General features: G+C 35.2%; 1 protein-coding gene across 2 annotated transcripts in view; it reads left to right on the top strand.

Annotated features, from left to right (window-relative positions):
• strip2 (striatin interacting protein 2) overlaps positions 1-18,494 on the top strand; it is a 29,060-nt gene that overhangs the window by 7,879 nt on the left and 2,687 nt on the right. Inside the window, exons 3-20 of one of the 2 annotated variants that reach the window (XM_016535336.1) lie at positions 276-350; positions 3,255-3,389; positions 4,444-4,564; positions 6,697-6,765; positions 7,131-7,237; positions 7,381-7,508; positions 8,419-8,607; positions 10,426-10,476; positions 11,674-11,906; positions 13,618-13,683; positions 13,824-13,887; positions 14,221-14,292; positions 14,378-14,452; positions 15,526-15,623; positions 15,745-15,871; positions 17,716-17,816; positions 17,898-17,964; positions 18,110-18,214. In XM_016535336.1, the coding sequence (XP_016390822.1) occupies positions 276-350; positions 3,255-3,389; positions 4,444-4,564; positions 6,697-6,765; positions 7,131-7,237; positions 7,381-7,508; positions 8,419-8,607; positions 10,426-10,476; positions 11,674-11,906; positions 13,618-13,683; positions 13,824-13,887; positions 14,221-14,292; positions 14,378-14,452; positions 15,526-15,623; positions 15,745-15,871; positions 17,716-17,816; positions 17,898-17,964; positions 18,110-18,214 (1,883 nt within the window). The remainder of the gene's footprint in view (positions 1-275; positions 351-3,254; positions 3,390-4,443; positions 4,565-6,696; positions 6,766-7,130; positions 7,238-7,380; positions 7,509-8,418; positions 8,608-10,425; positions 10,477-11,673; positions 11,907-13,617; positions 13,684-13,823; positions 13,888-14,220; positions 14,293-14,377; positions 14,453-15,525; positions 15,624-15,744; positions 15,872-17,715; positions 17,817-17,897; positions 17,965-18,109; positions 18,215-18,494) is intronic. The other variant, XM_016535337.1, reaches the window with a different exon arrangement.

The raw sequence follows: 18,494 nt of genomic DNA, 5'->3' as shown, positions 1-18,494 counted from the left end.
AGAGCTCTCAGGGGGGTCACACACACACACACACACACACACACACACACACACACACGCACACAAAAGAACTTAGATCTGTTCAACCATAGCTTTTTAAATAAATATAAATTCATAGAAGATTAGATGTGCATTATGCATATTTACTGATGTAATTTTAATGTTGCAACATGTAACATGCCAGTTGATGTTTAATGAATCTATATTACTATGAAAAAACAATGTTATGTGCTTGGTTTTATTTAACTATATCTCTTTCTGTCTCTTTCGCACAGAGCTGTACAGCTACACAGAGGAACCGGAGTTCAGTCTAAACAGGGATTACTTTGAGGAAGACTTCAAGAATCATGGTAATGTCGCCTCCAGTGCTATATTACAACAAAATAAATATTTTCATAATTAGTACTTTTGGTATTCATTTCCAGTATAAATCTTAAAACATACTTGAAATGGAATTAATTTACTTCAGAAACAAATTTCAGAAAATAAGTTTATTTTTCTCACCACGCTGGATTTTTTTTAAGCATAAACCTCTCTAAATTTTGAATTCATATTTAGAATAAGAGAAAAAATGGCCAATTTGAGTAAGAAAAACTAATTCTAAAATGAAAAATACTTGATTAAATATATGTACTCTACAAACAGTTGTTGTGATCCTACAGTTTTGCTTCTTTAATTTTAAGCATTTTTAGAATTTTTTTTGAATAGAAAACAAAAGAAAATCTCTTTATTTGCAGTGCCTCTTCACCCAACACACTACTATAGTGCTTAAGAGCTGTTGAGTTTTGTGCTGGAATTGTATTGTGTTTAAGAGTGAGACATTGCTTGGAGTCCTGGTGGTGTGGACGTGCTGATTAACTGAACGCTCCCCGGTATAACATTTCCACCCGTGTCTGAGAGAGAACAGAAATAAACCGTCAGCAAAGTTGTGCAGTTCTCTTTCTGTGAGAAAAGGAGAACTTTAATGAATGTTTATGTAGTTCCAGTGTATGTTTGTGTGTGTGTGTATAGCCTCAGGCTTTACCCTGCCTGCTGTGTGCACAATCTCACCTCGCCAGACCTCTCGCTCTCTCTGTGTGTTTGCCATGGCACTGCAGCCCTACAAAATGGAAAAAAGCCAAGAGGCTGGATCACCAATGTTACGTTCGCTTTTGCATGTTTGTGTGTGTTGATTGTGAAGCAACTGCAAATCACATGTTTACACTTTTAAAAGTTTGCTGCCATCCAAAGGGTTCATATATTTTTTGTTCATTTTCCCCTGGTGTCCACTTATAATGTAACACTGCAATTTTTCACTGTCTCTCTCAGACTCTCAGATTTTATGCTGCTGTAGCTTTTAAAGGAATAGTTGACCCAAAAATTTATATTTGCTTAAAATGTACTCACCATCAGGCCATCCAAGATGTAGATGAGTTTGTTTGTTCACCAGAACAGATTTGGAGAAATGTAGCATTCCATCACTTGCTCACCAGTGGATCCTCAACCGTCAGCAAAGTTGTGCAGTTCTCTTTCTGTGAGAAAAGGAGAACTTTAATGAATGTTTATGTAGTTCCAGTGTATGTTTGTGTGTGTGTGTATAGCCTCAGGCTTTACCCTGCCTGCTGTGTGCACAATCTCACCTCGCCAGACCTCTCGCTCTCTCTGTGTGTTTGCCATGGCACTGCAGCCCTACAAAATGGAAAAAAGCCAAGAGGCTGGATCACCAATGTTACGTTCGCTTTTGCATGTTTGTGTGTGTTGATTGTGAAGCAACTGCAAATCACATGTTTACACTTTTAAAAGTTTGCTGCCATCCAAAGGGTTCATATATTTTTTGTTCATTTTCCCCTGGTGTCCACTTATAATGTAACACTGCAATTTTTCACTGTCTCTCTCAGACTCTCAGATTTTATGCTGCTGTAGCTTTTAAAGGAATAGTTGACCCAAAAATTTATATTTGCTTAAAATGTACTCACCATCAGGCCATCCAAGATGGAGATGAGTTTGTTTGTTCACCAGAACAGATTTGGAGAAATGTAGCATTCCATCACTTGCTCACCAGTGGATCCTCTGCAGTGAATGGGTGCCGTCAGAACGAGAGTCCGAACAGCTGATAAAAACATCACAATAATCCACAAGTTATCCACACCACTCCAGTCCATCAATTAATATCTTGTGAAAACTGCATATTTGTAATAAATTCATAATTACGAATTTTTTACTTCAAATCGTTAAATACGAGTCCTGTATCCATCATATTGCTTTCTGCAGTGAGAAAACTATATGGTTAGATTTAGGATGAGGGTTTGGTTTAGGGATAGTTGCATGTAATTATGTATATTTTATTTGTTTTAACTACAGTAAGTACATGTAACGTGTAACAAGGACACTGTAAAATAAAGTGTTACCGGCTTTCTACCGACTCTCATTGCTTTTGACAAGAAGCAATGGTTTAAAGTTAAAATGCCTTCATGATGGATTTGTTTCTTAGAAACACGCCGCTTTTTGCTTCACAAGACGTTCATTTATGGGCTGGAGTGGTGTGGATTATTGTGATGTTTTTATCAGCTGTTTGGACTCTCATTCTGACGGCACCCATTCACTGCAGAGGATCCATTGGTGAGCAAGTGATGTAATGCTACATTTCTCCAAATCTGTTCTTATGAAGAAACAAACTCATTTACATCTTGGATGGCCTGAGGGTGAGTACATTTTCATTTTTAGGTGAACTCTTCCTTTAAAGACATGTGTATATATAAGCTCTTCACATTTGAAATGATAAATGTACACAAGCAAATGTTTCGAGATCTTATAGATCAGATCGGAAGATCAAAGAAATTCTGATTCCTCATGATGTGACTTTAATAAAAGCATCAGTCCCGTCAGAATTCCAATGACAAGCCTTCAGTGTCAGATGAACGACCTCAGTGATTTAATTTTACACATGCCTTCCACTGAAAAGACTTGAGGCTTTACAGCAGAAATCTTCACAAACTCTCGAAGCCTATGGCAGATATTTTACCAATATTTAGAGGGAGGTTTGTACAGTAATTTGCATTCATACGTCATGTGGTTGAGTAACATTTTTGACTGAAAGAGAAGACAGGTCAGTGAAGTGATTGAGTGTTTCATGTGTGCCGCCCCTTGCACGGGTATTTGACAAATATCACAAATCCTGACTAATCTTTCTCACGTGTGAGAAGTGAAACCAGTAGAAGAATGGCAGAAATGATTACCATGGACAGAGACATAATTCTTCTGTGCTCCGCTCTCAGTGAAGGGTCGGAGGTGGATGGAGTTGAGTATGGAGGAGCAGAGGGCGTATGTCATGAGACTGCTGGACGCTCTGGAGGTCACTGATCGAGACAAGAGGCTCAAAGTGGCCCGAGCCATCCTCTATTTGGCACAAGGTACGAATATAGTACATACAACCACAATTCAATGGGCGAATCTCATGAAACCAGTCAACAACATACTTCATAGAGGAAGGAAATAATGAAATATATTATGAGAAATGAAGTCTATTTTAGGATCATTAAGATATTTTGTAGCTGCATGTGACTTGTTTATTTTTTTATATTTATGTTATCTATAATTTATTATATTTCAAGAATTAAGTACATTTGCCCTAGTTCTCATTACTTTAATAATGATGTATTATTTAATTTGTAATGTCATTTTTAGAACTGCCCTTAATTTATGCATATTTAACTTTTTAATAATAATTCTGTATAGCAGTATTTGTTTTTAATAAACATTAAAAATATGTAAAACTATCAAATATTATATGCTATAATGAGAATGATAAAACATTAGCTAGAAAACATTATATGCTATAATGAGAATCTTCATTGTGCATTATGGTAATGAGAACTTGGACCTTAATGTGCTTAAGTGGCATGAAAATAATGTGTTTTCTTAAGAAAAATGTAATTTCTTATTTTTCTTTAATGATGTATTATTTAATTTGTAATTTAATTTGCAGTACTGCCTTTAATTTGTGCAAATTTAAAAATAAAACGTGTTGCAGTTTTTGTTTTGGTAAAAATATTTTAAAAATATGACTATTACAAAAATGAGAATCATTATTGAGCGTTTTTGTAATGTGTATTTGGACTTTAATAATTGGCATGAAGATAATGTTATCTCTTAAGAAAAATATTTTCTTATTTTTATTTATTTTCTATTTTTTCTTTTTTCTTTTATTTAGTACTTCCTTTAATTTATGCATATTTAAATTTATTTGATAAGAAATAATGTATTGCAATATTTGTTTTTAGTAAAAATATATATAAAAAAGTGAAACAATAAAATATGAAACATTGAGCATTATGATAATTCGAATTTGGACATAAACATGCTAAATTGGCATGAATTTTTTTTTTAAATTATTGGTCCTTAAAATAGTCTTTCCTTAAGCAAAATATAATTTCTTCTTTTTTCTTTTTTCTTATATGTATTCAGGTGTGTTTGATGAGTGCGACACAGAAACTGATGTCCTCTACTGGTCCAGACACAACGTCTTCCTCCTCTACGACATGGGCATCTTCACGGCTCTGCTGGAGCTCCTCAGCATGGAGATAGAGTGAGTGTTTTCATTTCCCCAAATGCCTCAGTCTCTGTGTGGAGATCTTTGACAGAGGGCAGGCGAGGACAGACAGGCGAAGGGTGAGATACTGAAAGAGACAGACAGAGACTGAATCTCCAGCGGAGGGAAGTGTTTAACAGTGCTGCTATATTTACTCTCCTTCTCCTGAGGGAGCAGGTTAGAAACGGCTCAGTCATGACTGTGAATGTGTGAGTGTGAAACAGTTGTGTATTTCTGTGGATCTTCTGGGTGCTGTACTACTGAGACGAACGGCTTTCTCTTTTCTGTTTCTTAATGCCCGCCGTGTACGATAGCAGCTGCCTGGGCGGCACAGCGAGCCACTTCTCCATTTCTCTAATTACCCACATTAAGTACACTTCCATGTTAATGGATCTCTTTATTTTGTTCAGAGAGTGATATCAGTGCAATCAGATTTCACTCTTATTATTGCACATACTGTACCAACATAAAAATGAATGTGCAAAAAACTACTCCAAACACATTAGCAACCGCATAGCAAATGGCCTGGCACCCATTCATTATACCTTAGGATTGTGGTGGCAACTTCTGCATGCGCAATTAAGAAAATGTAAAAACCTACTGTATTTTTTGAAAATTTGTCATACCTGACTGTAAGTCACACCAGGTCAAAATTGCATTGTTAAGAGAAAAAAACCCATCACATTTCAGAAAAAAAATAAAATAAACGAAATGCTTCAAAAATATTAGAAACACTATAAACACGTATTTTAGCTCTCTTCACTACACTTCCTTTAAATTTAACTGTATTTAGAATACATTTTTGTATTTGTTTTTTTTTTTTTTATTATTTTACATTTTTTTTATTTAAGTTTTACTTTTTTGTACATCAAGTTGAATTAAAGTTAAAATTAAAGTTAAAATTCATTGGTGATTATATATATATATATTTTTAAATATTTTATTTTACTTCAGTTATTATTTTACTTCAAGTAGCAGAATTGTTTTATGGTTTTTAGATTTAGTTAACTATAATAACGTTGGTGGTTTATTAATTATAAACGAAATTTATTATAAACCATAAAACTGAAAAAGCAAAACTGAAACCACTGGTGTGTGGGAAATGTGTTATTAAACACTTAATGACAGTTGTCATAAACATGCATAAAAAACCTTCATATTCATGACATGTGTCATGTCATGATTATGTAGGTGTCATATCATGATTATGAAGGTGTCATGTCAGTCTTATGCACACCCCTTCAAGTAAAGTGTAACCAAATAAAACATTGCACATGTTTTGCATGCTTCACGTTAATTATATAAGTCAACTTTTATATAGGTTGCTTTGGAATAGTTGCAGTTGCAGATGATTAAAAAACATTACTTATGTTGCAGAAAATATAATAGCTTACATTTAATATATGAAACTTATTTCAGTCCATCATATTATTTTGTGTGCTTGACATTGGCATTGTATAAATCGCTTTGGAATATAAATCACAGCACATTAAAAAAAAAAAAAAAAACGTGAGTTTTTAGATTTATTATTTTATTTTTTTACAATAGAGTTCTATTTTTTAACCTTAGGCAACTTCATTACTTAACAAACTAAGAATGGAAAATACTTCTAAACCATTTATTAATCTTTGTTAATATTAATAATAATATGAATTAACATTTATTTATTCATTATTAAAATCAAAAGTTGTATGTTCATATTATTTAATGGACCTGAGATAACATGAAATACCAATAAACCGTTTTGTATTTATTAACTGACATTAAAGATTAATACATACTGTAACAAATGTATTGCTCATTGTTGGTTAATGTTACTTAATGCATTAACTAATGTTTACTAATGGGAACTTACTGTAAAGTTCTACCATTATTTTAGTACATAAAGTTAAACTAAATGAAAATGAGAATTTTTTCCTTGGCATCTATCTAAAATAAATTCAGTTTTAATACTTTTTAAAATATTTTGTTTCAGTTAACATTTATTTTATTACATGTAACGTACATGTTTTTATTGTTTTAGTTTTGGTTAACTATTAACCCTGGTCTTTTGGTGCAGTTGTAACGTAAGGATGTCCTCTTACATGTGCATTGATATTTTGATTTAGTATCGTTCCCTTTTTCTCCAGTAATAACCAGGCGTGCAGCAGCGCAGTGAGAAAACCAGCCATTTCTCTGGCTGACAGCACTGAACTCCGGTAAGATGCCCACTGGGACTGATTCGATTTTTTTTTTTTACTCTCACGTCATTAGACTTCACTTCATCCAACCCTCAATCCACTTCTCAGATTTACATTAAAATTGGTGTGGAGGAACCCTGGGCTGACAGAGAGCTTTCATGTCTTTGAGTGCTTTGCATCAATGCACAATACATATATATATATATATATATATATATGAATGTTGTTTTCCTGTAAGGAGTAATGCTGCTGCATTAGCTGATTATAGAAGGATAATACTTGCCCTTGGTTACAATACACAAAGACTCACTCTCGTACTAACACACACACTTACACTCAATAACTCTGATTGAAAGTAAAGGCGTTTGCATCATGTTCTGAAGGGTTCTTCTGAGCATCATGTATCTGATGGTCGAGACCATTCGAGTGGAAATGGAGGGTGACAGTCCTGAGAGGAAGGCAGCCAGAGAGGCCTTTAAAGCAGAGTTGGGTGAGAAAGACTGTGAGAGAACGGTGTGGCCTTTAGTCTTACAGATATACAGTGTGTGTGTGTGTGTGTGTGTGTGTGTATTTGCAGGGGTTTGCTGTTGACCTTCTCTATGGCGCAGTGATTAACCTCCCTCCTCCTCTCAGGTTCTCCCCTTTATAACGGAGAGCCCTTTGCCCTCCTCCTCTTCACCATGGTAACCAAGTTCTGCAGCATGAATGCGCCCCATTTCCCCATGAAGAAAGTGCTGCTCTTACTGTGGAAGACCATACTGGTCAGTCTCAATACACACACATCAGAATCACTGCTCATATGCTCCATTTTAGATAAATCATTTTGATACTATTTTGTTTTATAGATCTATTCTATTCTATTCTATTCCACAGATAATTGACTGCTTACTCTTTTATGGACTGTTATGCTACATAATACTTATTCTATTCTATTCTATTCTATTCTATTCATCATATTACATAACATTACATTACGTTACATACTACTGTTAAAAAGTGTGGGGTCAGTAAGATGTATTTTTTAAGGATATTAATACCTTTATTCAACAAGGATGCATTCAATTGAACAAAAGTGACAGTAAAGACATTTATAATGTTTCTACTATTTCAAATAAATGCAGAATCCTAAAGAATGATCAGTTTCCACAAAATATTAAGCAGAACAACTGTTTTCAACATTGAAAACAATAAAAATGTTTTTTGAGCAAGAAACCTGCATGTTAGAATGATTTCTGAAGGATCATGTGACACTGAAAATTCAGCTTTGAGATCACAGGAATAAATTACATTTTTTAAATATATTAAAATAGAAAGTTATTTTAAATTGTAAAAATATTTCACAATTTTGCTGTTTTTATTGTATTTTAATTAAAATAAATGCAGCCTTAAAGAGACTTTCAAAAACATAAAAAAAAATCTTGCAGCCCCCAAAATTTTGAATGGTATTTTAATCTGGATTGATTTAATATTTTATTGCTACATTCCATAGAATAATTACTGATTATTCTATTCTATTTTACCAGATAAAGAGAGACCTTTTTAGATTTTTCAGAATATGAACATTATCATGGACTCTTCCAACTCTAAGTCTGGCAGCTCTAGTCAATATCAGACCTGTTTATGTGCCTATAGTGCTCTGTCCATTGATTTCTGCGTGTTTGTGCACCTCAGTTCACTCTGGGAGGTTTCGAGGAGCTACAGGAGATGAAGGTGAGAATGAGAGAGCAGTTGAACCTGCCACCGCTCCCTGAGGACAGCATTAAGGTGGTGCGAAACATGCGGGCGGCTTCTCCTCCAGCCTCGGCCATGGAGCTCATCGAGCAACAGCAGCAGCAGAAGAGAGGACGCAGGAGTCGCCGGGTACGAGAAACACACTCGCAAATGACTTTCAAAGCCACTGCACTAGCAGAAACCACGTGTAGATGAAATACATGAACTGTGCCAGCATGAGTACACACAACCTCTCATGCGTCTGAACCTATACAATCAGTTTATGAATTATAAAACACACAGAAATTCTGATTTGTGCTACCTATTACACAGCCCTGCATCTTGAAAAAATAATTCAATTTGTTGCTGAATTCAAAAATATCAATAAAACTTTCTTATCATGCACAGTTTTTTTTGTACAAAATAACAATGAAGATTTTTCAGATTATAGGCTATATACTGTATGTATTCACTGCCGTTCAAAAGTTTGCGATCGGTAAGATTATTAATGTTTTTAAAGAAGTCTTTTATGCTCATCAAGGCTGCATTTATTTGATCAGAAATGCAGAAAACACAGTACTATTGTGAAATATACTTGCAATTTAAAATAATGGTTTTCTGTTTTCATATACTTTAAAATATGATTTATTTCTGAGAAGCAAAGCTGAATTTTCAAGATCATTACTCTAGTCTTCAGTGTCACGTGATCCATCAGAAATCATTCTAATATGCTGATTTATTATCAGTGTTGGAAACAGTTGTGCTGCTTAATATTTTTTGAAACCTGTGATACTTTATTCAGGATTCTTTGATGAATAAAAAATATTTATTCAAAATAGAAATATTTTCTATCTGTCTTTTTTCAATTTAACACATCCCTGTTAAATAAAAGTATTAATTTCTCTCAAAAAAAGAAAGAAATTTTTTTTTTACTGACCCCTAACTTTTAAACGGTATATTAACTGTGTATATAAGTGTATGTTGTTACAAAAGATTTCTGTTTTAAATAAACTTTTTATTAATCAAAGAATCCTAAAAAAAGTATCACTGATTCCAACAAAAAAATCAGCATATTAGAATGATTTCTGAAGGATCATGTGACACTGAAGACTGGAGTAATTATGCTGAAAATTCAGCTTTGCATCACAGGAATAAATATAATAATATAGGGAATATATTTTAAATTATATTAAAATAGAAAAATTGTATTTTAAATTGCAGTAATATTTGACGATTTTGCCCTTTTCCCGTATTTTTGATCAAATACATGTAGCATTAAAAATCTTACTTTTCCCAAACTTTGAACAGCAGTGTATATGTATCAGCTTTAATGCACTTGTCAAAATAAAAAAAAAGCAGTCAAATGTCAAAGTTTTTAATGACAAAAAGAAGTATTTGGTATGTGTTATTTAATGTACAGTCTGCAACAGAGTGGAAAAAGTGATAGTAAAGTCTTCAGAATCATTCAGACATGTGAAAATTGGCTTTATGGCAGTTTTTCTGGTGATTTAAGGGATAATACAAGACTTCTTCACCTTACAAATGGTTGTTGAAAGCAAAAATGCTATGAAATACATCAGAGTTTGTAGTTTTGTAGCAACAGCCCAAAATTAGTAAGAAACAGTACTGGATTTCATTCAGTGAATATGATGCAGGGCGGTGTTATACTAATATGACGGCCCACACAGCCTGCAAAACATACACAAGCTTTAAAATAAACACACAAAAGGGACTTCATGCCACACTCCTAACATTGCAACGGTCATGTCACAATGAGAATGAAATGATTGGCCGGACAACATCGTGGACCAATCACAGCAGGTTTCACAGTTTTTGACCTTTCTCCTTCCTGTCTCTGTAAGTTTTCTGTAAACCTTTTTCCTCATATCTCCCTCTTTTCTGCCTTTTTCTCTCTGGGTTTTCGTTGTCCTGTTGGCTCATTCCCATCTCTTCCTTGTGTCCCTACAGAGTGCCTTTGTTGATAGCTTGGAAGGAGACAGTCCATATGCCAAGAAACAGGTCTTTACCCCAAACCCCTTTTGTGCATTCTCTTTGTTGTGTGCTGGCCTTGCACTCCTTCACTCTCTTTTCCTTCACAGTAATTTGTTTGTCCTTTGAAACTTGATTTGGGGAAGGGTTCTGAGAGATACAGCTGGCCATGGACATGAGCAAGACTCTCTATCTCTCCTCCTATCTTTCCATTTGCACATCTTTCCACATATTCTCAGTCAATGAGATCCACATAGACACACTCCAGCTCCCACTAACTAGCAGAATGGCTTCTTCTCTTCGGCAACCAATCACAGCTGAGTCACCTCTGCTCATGGCCTTTAGTATCGCCCACAGACACACTCATACATTGACTGCACTGGAACCAATGATGGCGCTCCACTAATGCACCTCATGCCTGATGCTTGCTCTGAATCTTGCCATTCATGCGTTTGCACAACACTAGAGATGTGAAGAACTTGGTTTTTGTGCCTTTGTTGAACTGAATCTGCACAGGAATGTTAAAAAAGAAGCTGCAGTGTTGTCCCCAAAATTGGATTGAACGTTTTTGTAATGCTTATCCTTTGCAGGTTTAAGGAACGGTAAGTTTCAGGAATAAAATCTAAGCAATGGATGGGGAACGTAATCTGAAGGCTAAAATACCAGAAGAACCTGCGGAAAAAACCCTGATATGAGTCTCATTCATGCAAAACCTCACATACAGGAGGCTTCAATTTGGTCATTTCAGAAAAAAAATTTAAAGAAAAAAATTAAAGAATGAAACCAAACATCTTTCATACCATATAAATGATATATTTTAAAATTTTAAAGGGATAGTCCACCAAAACATGAACATTTTGTCTTCATTTACTCATCCTCAAGTTGTTCCAAACCTGAATTTCTTTCTTCCGTTGAACACAAAAGATATTTGGAAGAATGTTGGTAACCAAACAGTAGCCATTGACTTATTTTTTCCATAATATAGAAGTCAGTGGCTACCAACTGCTCCAAACATATAGGTTTGGAACAGCACGAGAGTGAGTAAATAATGACAGAATGTTCATTTTTGGTTGAACTATCCCTTTTAGTTATCAAGTCAAGTCAAGTCGAGCTTTATTGTCATTATGAATTATGAATTTGGGCTTTCTTAATGAGACTCAACATCAGGATCCAGAGTAATATATACATTTGCAATTTGATCTTAAACTCTTTCTCCCTCTATTGCAGCCACTGGTCAAACAGGACAGTCTGGACACTTACAACGAACGAGACCCTTTCAAAAACGATGACGTGCGGGATGAGGAAGATGACCCAGAGGACATGGACAGTGGCATTGAGGGAGAGGTCGACCCTCTCGACAGAGACGTTATTATCCAACCACCGCCGCCGCCACCACCACTGCGGCCACCAACCGAGAGACTGTCCTTCCCCAAGGGACTGCCATGGGCTCCCAAAGTCAGGTAGTGTACAAGGTCTTCATCAAATGTAATGGCCATAAACTGTGCTATTTTGACTTGTTTCAGAGATCTGGGGTCTCATTTATAAACTGTACACCTTGTCACACAGCAGCTTTTAGGCATTTTTCAGTTTTTTGTTATAAGTCAGAAATGACAAGGAGGAAGCTTCCCTCAATACAAAGTCAATGGAGAGGGTTGGATTGCCCCCTCCCCCCCTGGTGTGGGCGTGGCCTAAATGCGCTCTGTCGCTATGCATGGAAATATGCAGATGAGGTTATGCATAGTAAAAAAGGGCGTTGCAAGCTCCATATATGGTGATTTCGGGGAGGAGACGGGGTGAAGATGCACGTATGCACAATTTTCCCCTGACTGGGATTTATAAAGGGATTTTTGCGCAGGTTCTGGCATACACCTGGTTTTATAAATGGGAAAACCTTTGCGCGTACGCAAAATCTAGCTTTTGTGCATACGTACACTTTTAGGATGAAATCTATAGAGAGTTTTATAAATGAGACCCCTGTTGCTTTGCAATAAGTATGAGCAATTTTTGTAAATAAGCTTCAGGGAGACAAAAGTTTGGGGTCGGTAAGCCTCATATGGTCACCAAGGCTACATTTGTGTGATTACAAATACAGTAAAAACAGGAATATTGTGAAATATTATTCCAAATTCAAATAGCTGTTTTCTATTTTAATATATTTGAAAATGTAATTTATTCCTGTGATGCAAAGTCGAATTTTCAGAATCAGTACATATATAGTACATGCAATATATTTTCATCGATTCATCAATTTTCAGGATTCTTTGATGAATAGAAAGTTAAAAAAATTTATTTTTGAAACCTTACAAATGTCTTTATTGTCACTTTTGATCCACTTAATGCATCCTTGCTGAATACAAGTATTAATTTCTTTAAAGGGGTCATATGATGCGATTTCAATTTTTCCTTAACTCTTTGGAGTGTCACAAGCTCCTGGTTCAGCTGGCCAATCAGAGCAGACTGTGCTTGTCAAAGGAGGGGGCTTTGTTGAAAACGACGTGTTTGAGAGAGGCGGGGCATAGAGGACCTACAATAATGTACAGTATTTGAAAAATAATGTGTTTTTTTAACATTAAAGCATGTCAACATATTCTGTTACACCAAATACACAAAATAATGATCTTTAAAATAGCATCATATGACCCCTTTAAAAAAAATCATACTGATCCCATACTTGTAGTCCATCTGTAGTGACCCGTCTAACTGCCTACAAAAATCTACTACAGCTCCTGTGCTGGAAACAGGCTGGTTTTAGGACTGCAGTACCTCTGACATAAATATTGCATATTTGTGGACAGAGACAAATGAACAGGGAGAAACACCGAGGAAGAAGAAGAAAAAAGAGATGAATTTGGAACAGCAAAAGCTGTGACAGTCACACTTGATCAAATCCTCCTGATTGTTCAAAGAGCCACGCAGTACAGTGTTTACCTCTGCGGCTTCTTTACCTGTGAATTGAGCTGCACTGCTGCATGCAGATGGGAACGAGAGCGTGAGGGAGGGGGTGCTGCAGCACTTTAAAGAGGTTAGTGTAAAGACGACGAAGGGACACATTTACGCTGCTCTTTTTGATAAGTTTAAGCAGCTGTCTGTTGGTAGCAGTCCTGTCCTAAACCGAGAAGAATTCCAAACCAACTCCTCATGCAGTCAATTCCTTTCTTCTTTCTCCCACAGAGAGAAAGACATCGAGCACTTTCTGGAGACCAGCAGAAATAAATTTATCGGATTCACCTTGGGAAAGTGAGTGTCTGATCAATTCTCCCAGGTTCTGAATCTACGAGAAACGATAATAAAGGTCACCTTCATTATCATTAATTCAATATACTCAGTATACTGTTTCTGGTTCACACTGTATTTTCTTTCTTTCTAATGTTTTACAGTGACACTGATACTTTGGTTGGGTTACCCAGGCCCATACATGAGAGTGTGAAGACTTTGAAACAGGTAAGCATGGAAACATTTTTGTTTTCTAATATTCTAGTATTCTTCTACACAGCTGGAAGAGTAAAAAAAAAATATTCAAACATCATATGCATGAATACTAAATGCTAAAGAATTCTGTCCTGCTTCAAATGTTTTGCCCTTTTATTGACACGCAGTAAGTTGATTACTGTATATATCTGTTGGATTTAGCAGCTGTTGTGCCACAGATATGCATTGATGTGAATCCTGTGGTCTAATGCATGCTCTATTGGGGCTCTTTCAGCCATTCACAGTTTAGATATCTGTCCTCGGTTACCATGGCAATTCTCTCTCTCTCACCCCTTCTCTCTCAAGCACAAGTATGTCTCCATAGCGGAGGTCCAGATCAAGAGAGAGGAGGAGCTGCAGCAGTGTCCCATGACTATGGTAAGTGACTCAACTTTGCTGTTCTTTTGCATGTATTATTGGTTCATTAAGCTGTCAATCAGAATCACCTCTTTTGATTGGCTAGGGGGAAGAGGAGGTGGAGGAAATACCTGCAGAGATTCTATATTTGGGAATGTTGCCTAGTCTCTCTCAGTATGTAGTAAGTGTCTCCTACACTTCGTCTTTTTACACATCCAGATACTTGGGAATATAGCTCATGCTTTCCAGAAAAATCTTTCTGATAATATTTCACAGCAAACACTATTGGCCTATTTGGCATTTCATAACGTGTTGTTTTAGATCAGTGCAAAAAAAACATCCAAAATACAATTTTAAGTGTTTATTTTATTGCACTTTTTCTGTTTGTATCTGTAGATTTTAATTACAATACATATTTTTTAAGGCCGTAACCATAAACCATAAACATGGTGAAAATATTTATATTTTTCCAGCTGTTGACCAGGGTTATTATAATTAACTAAAACTGAAACTAAAATTAAAACCATAAGAAATATTTTCATTACTTGAATAAAATAATCATGAACTGAAATTATTTAAATAAAAAATTAAATATATATATTTAAATATATCTATATATTTATATGTATTTAGTATCCAAAGCAACATTCTAAAACTAAAACTGAAATAAAAATAGACATATTTCAAATAAAACGACTAAAAATGCCACAAGCACACAACAAATTAAAATAAGAAGGAAAGTATAAAAATAAAAACTGATTCAAAATATTAATAAAAACTAGTAAAACAAATGGTATCTCAATGATACCTAAATAACACTGCTGTAGATTTTCTGCTTTATGTAATGATAAAAAGAGATATCCAAAATCCCAAATGTAAAAATCTTTGACTTTAATGTGTCAGCAAAATAAAACAAGAATTTTGAACCTGGCTTTATCCAATATTCAGATTTCTGTTCTGGAAATCTATGCAAATTAGTGCACATATTTAATTAGACAGTGCCTCATTTGCATATTTAAACATAACATTCTAGCAAACTTGTAATGCAAAAAAGAGAGAAATGTTTGCAATTCCTAATGTAATCAATCAACTTAACTTGGGAAATATTTTTCTTAATTTTTTTTACTTACCATAATTATCTGTGGTGTCTTGCCTTAATTCTAAATGCTAATACTTTATGGTGTAGTGGTTAATGCATGCATCTCTTCAGACAAACCTGGTAGGAATGTTGCACTAATGTTAGTCTCTTTGTAGATTGCTCTACTGAAGCTGCTTCTGGCTGCAGCTCCAACCTCCAAAGCAAAGACAGACTCTATCAACATCCTAGCCGACGTTCTGCCGGAGGAGATGCCGTAAGTCTATGCACAAATACAGCAGAGACTCTGCACTTGATGTGTGCATGGCGCATGAAAAGATCAGTGCGCTTTGTTTCAGACGCAGAGCACACATTTCCCGTGTTTGTGTTGGAAACAGAATCACCGTCCTGCAGAGCATGAAGCTGGGCATTGATGTGAACAGACACAAGGAGATTATCGTCAAAGCGATTGCAGCTCTCCTGCTACTGCTGCTCAAACACTTCAAACTCAACCACATATACCAGGTCAGACTCTCTTTATTTGCCATTCCTCTCTCTGCTCGTGTCTCTCTGATGTCTTTGGCTGAACTGACCCTGCGCTCTGCTCTCGCTGTCAAAGCACCATTTCTTTACCAGACAACGAAAGAGAGAGAGAGCCAGGGAGAGACAACGATGAGACAAGCACTTAAACTAAAAAAGGATACTCTAAATACATCAAAAAAAAAAAAAATCTAATTAATTCATATTTCAAATTAAAGAGGGGATTTAGAGACTATTTTCTACAGCTGGACTCATGCACTGAGCCAGAAATCTCTACTTCAGAAGTGCTTACATTCACCAAATAGTTTTATTTCTTATTTATATTCTGAAGATTTATAGGTCAAAGACAAAAAGGGGTTCAAGCATCAACATAATGGTTTAATGTAGCTTACATGTTTTCCTTACATTAGAATGTGTCCTGTTTAATGTGATTTTTCTGAGAGGAAAAAAATGACTATCATACATTTTTACTTTTTTTTTAATTTATTTTTTTTTATTAACAGACGACACCCAGTAAAATATCACAATAGAATAACAAAAAACTTTGTCAGGCATATTTTAGAACAAGAATCATTAGATGACATTTAAAAAAATATTTAAAGGATCACACTGAAGCCCCCAAATACTAATTAATTGTAATTTTAAATCTTATCAAATCTTTTTCACTATCCATCAAACCACTAGGTTTTACCCATTTGTCAGCAAAAAGTTTTTTAACATTTAAAATATAATCAAATTTAGTATGACGGCTTTTACAGGATAAGTATGTTGTTTAATTTTTACATAAATATATCTGTTACGCTGTTTGTTCACATTTATTTGAATATGATTTTATATTCCTAAAAACATGGTAAAAATATATATTTTTTTGGCTGTTGACAGTATTTTCTGATTTATGAAGTGATAAAAATGAGATATCCATTCTTTAAAAACCTTTTGACAAACCTTGCTTTGTTCAGAATTATGTATTGGATATCTAATGCATATTTAATTAGGTAATGCCTTGTTTGCATTTAAACATAACATTTTAGCAAACTTAACACGTTTGCAATTTGTTGCCTTGCCTCATATGCTGAAAAAATCTGAGAATGTCTCTCCTCCTACATCAAATTATTTAAAAATATTAGCAGAGGACGAGAACAAAATGTTCTAAAGCGTGATGTGCTTCATCTTGTCAGCACAGTTCAGACTAATCCTGTATGATGAGCGTGACAAATTATGAAAAATGAAAGTGGGTGTTTTTAAGTGGCGCCCTCTATTGGTGGCGATAAATAGCACTGCAGTGGGAACAGTTTTATAAGACATTTATTTTCATTTTACCCTTTGTCACACTTGACTTAAAGGTTCACTGAATAATCAGTTACTGAAGGCAGTCGCACGTATCTTTTCCCTCACTGTCCATTTCAATTACTCAATCACTCACTCGCTCAGATTAAACAACAAGAATGTGCGTCAGCATTGCTGGTCGGCTGACATATCCCGCCGAGCTGATGTACAGTTAATTCTGGGTCTGGGTTTCTCTTTGACAGAGTTTGCTCATTAACGTCTAAAGCCATGATAAACGGAGAGGAACTGGAAACCAATCACTCTTCAGTATGCATCTCAGTTTTAGCTGAGAGAAATGATGAATGTCTTGCTAATGAAAGCTTCAGCTCATCAGAGATAGATGGACGTTGGCAGTTAATTATAGATATTATGGGCCCAACTGACTTCCACTCTATGTAACGCCACTGGATTTATAATATAATTAAATGTGGTGTTGTTCAAATGCTGGAGATTTTTATGAATGACTTTATTTATGATCATGATGTCTTTTGTGCTTTGGACAGTTTGAATATGTGGCTCAGCACCTGGTGTTTGCCAATTGCATCCCGCTCATCCTCAAATTCTTCAACCAGAACATCATGTCTTATATCAGTGCCAGAAACAGGTAGAAATTTGGATATATGTTAATTCAAACCAACTTCTGTTTCAGTAAGTCTTTTAAACATATTGTGTTTTCTGATGGCAGCATTTGTGCCCTGGATTTCCCTCATTGTGTGGTTCATGAAATGCCTGAACTCACAGCTGAAAGCCTGGTAATGAGACAAAACACTACAATTTTGTCTGTTTTTTTTTTACTCCAGACTTTATTTTATAGGTAATGTAGGTGACTGAAAAGAAAGAACCTATCATTTTTGTTGGTTGTTAAGATGCTGAATGTGTGTCTGTGTGTGCAAACAGGAAGCTGGTGACAGTAATCAGTTTTGCTGGCGTAATCTCTTCTCCTGCATCAACTTACTGAGGATCCTAAACAAAATTACCAAGTGGAAACACTCAAGAACTATGGTGAGAGAAAGAAAATGTCTATTTTAAAGAATACCAGCATTATGCCATCTCGTTTATACTTAGGCCTTGTTCAAGAGAAGTATGATTGAATTCCTGTGTAAATGGTTTATATCCTATAATTACTACATAGTTTTGTTTTTATTTTATTATTATTATTTTTTTAATTATGGCTGTTGTTTTTGCTGTGTTTTTCTACATAACCTTGCCTGTTTCTCTGTTTCAAAATACATATCAGTGTTTATGTGTGTATATATAGCTAATGATATCAATCAGTGGCATC

Source organism: Sinocyclocheilus rhinocerous, unplaced genomic scaffold (genome assembly GCF_001515625.1).
Source record: "Sinocyclocheilus rhinocerous isolate Xijiao unplaced genomic scaffold, SAMN03320098_v1.1 scaffold395, whole genome shotgun sequence".
Classification (NCBI taxonomy): domain Eukaryota; kingdom Metazoa; phylum Chordata; class Actinopteri; order Cypriniformes; family Cyprinidae; genus Sinocyclocheilus; species Sinocyclocheilus rhinocerous.
The sequence above is the reverse complement of the archived record's forward strand: the minus strand, read 5'-3'. Positions and strand labels throughout refer to the sequence as shown.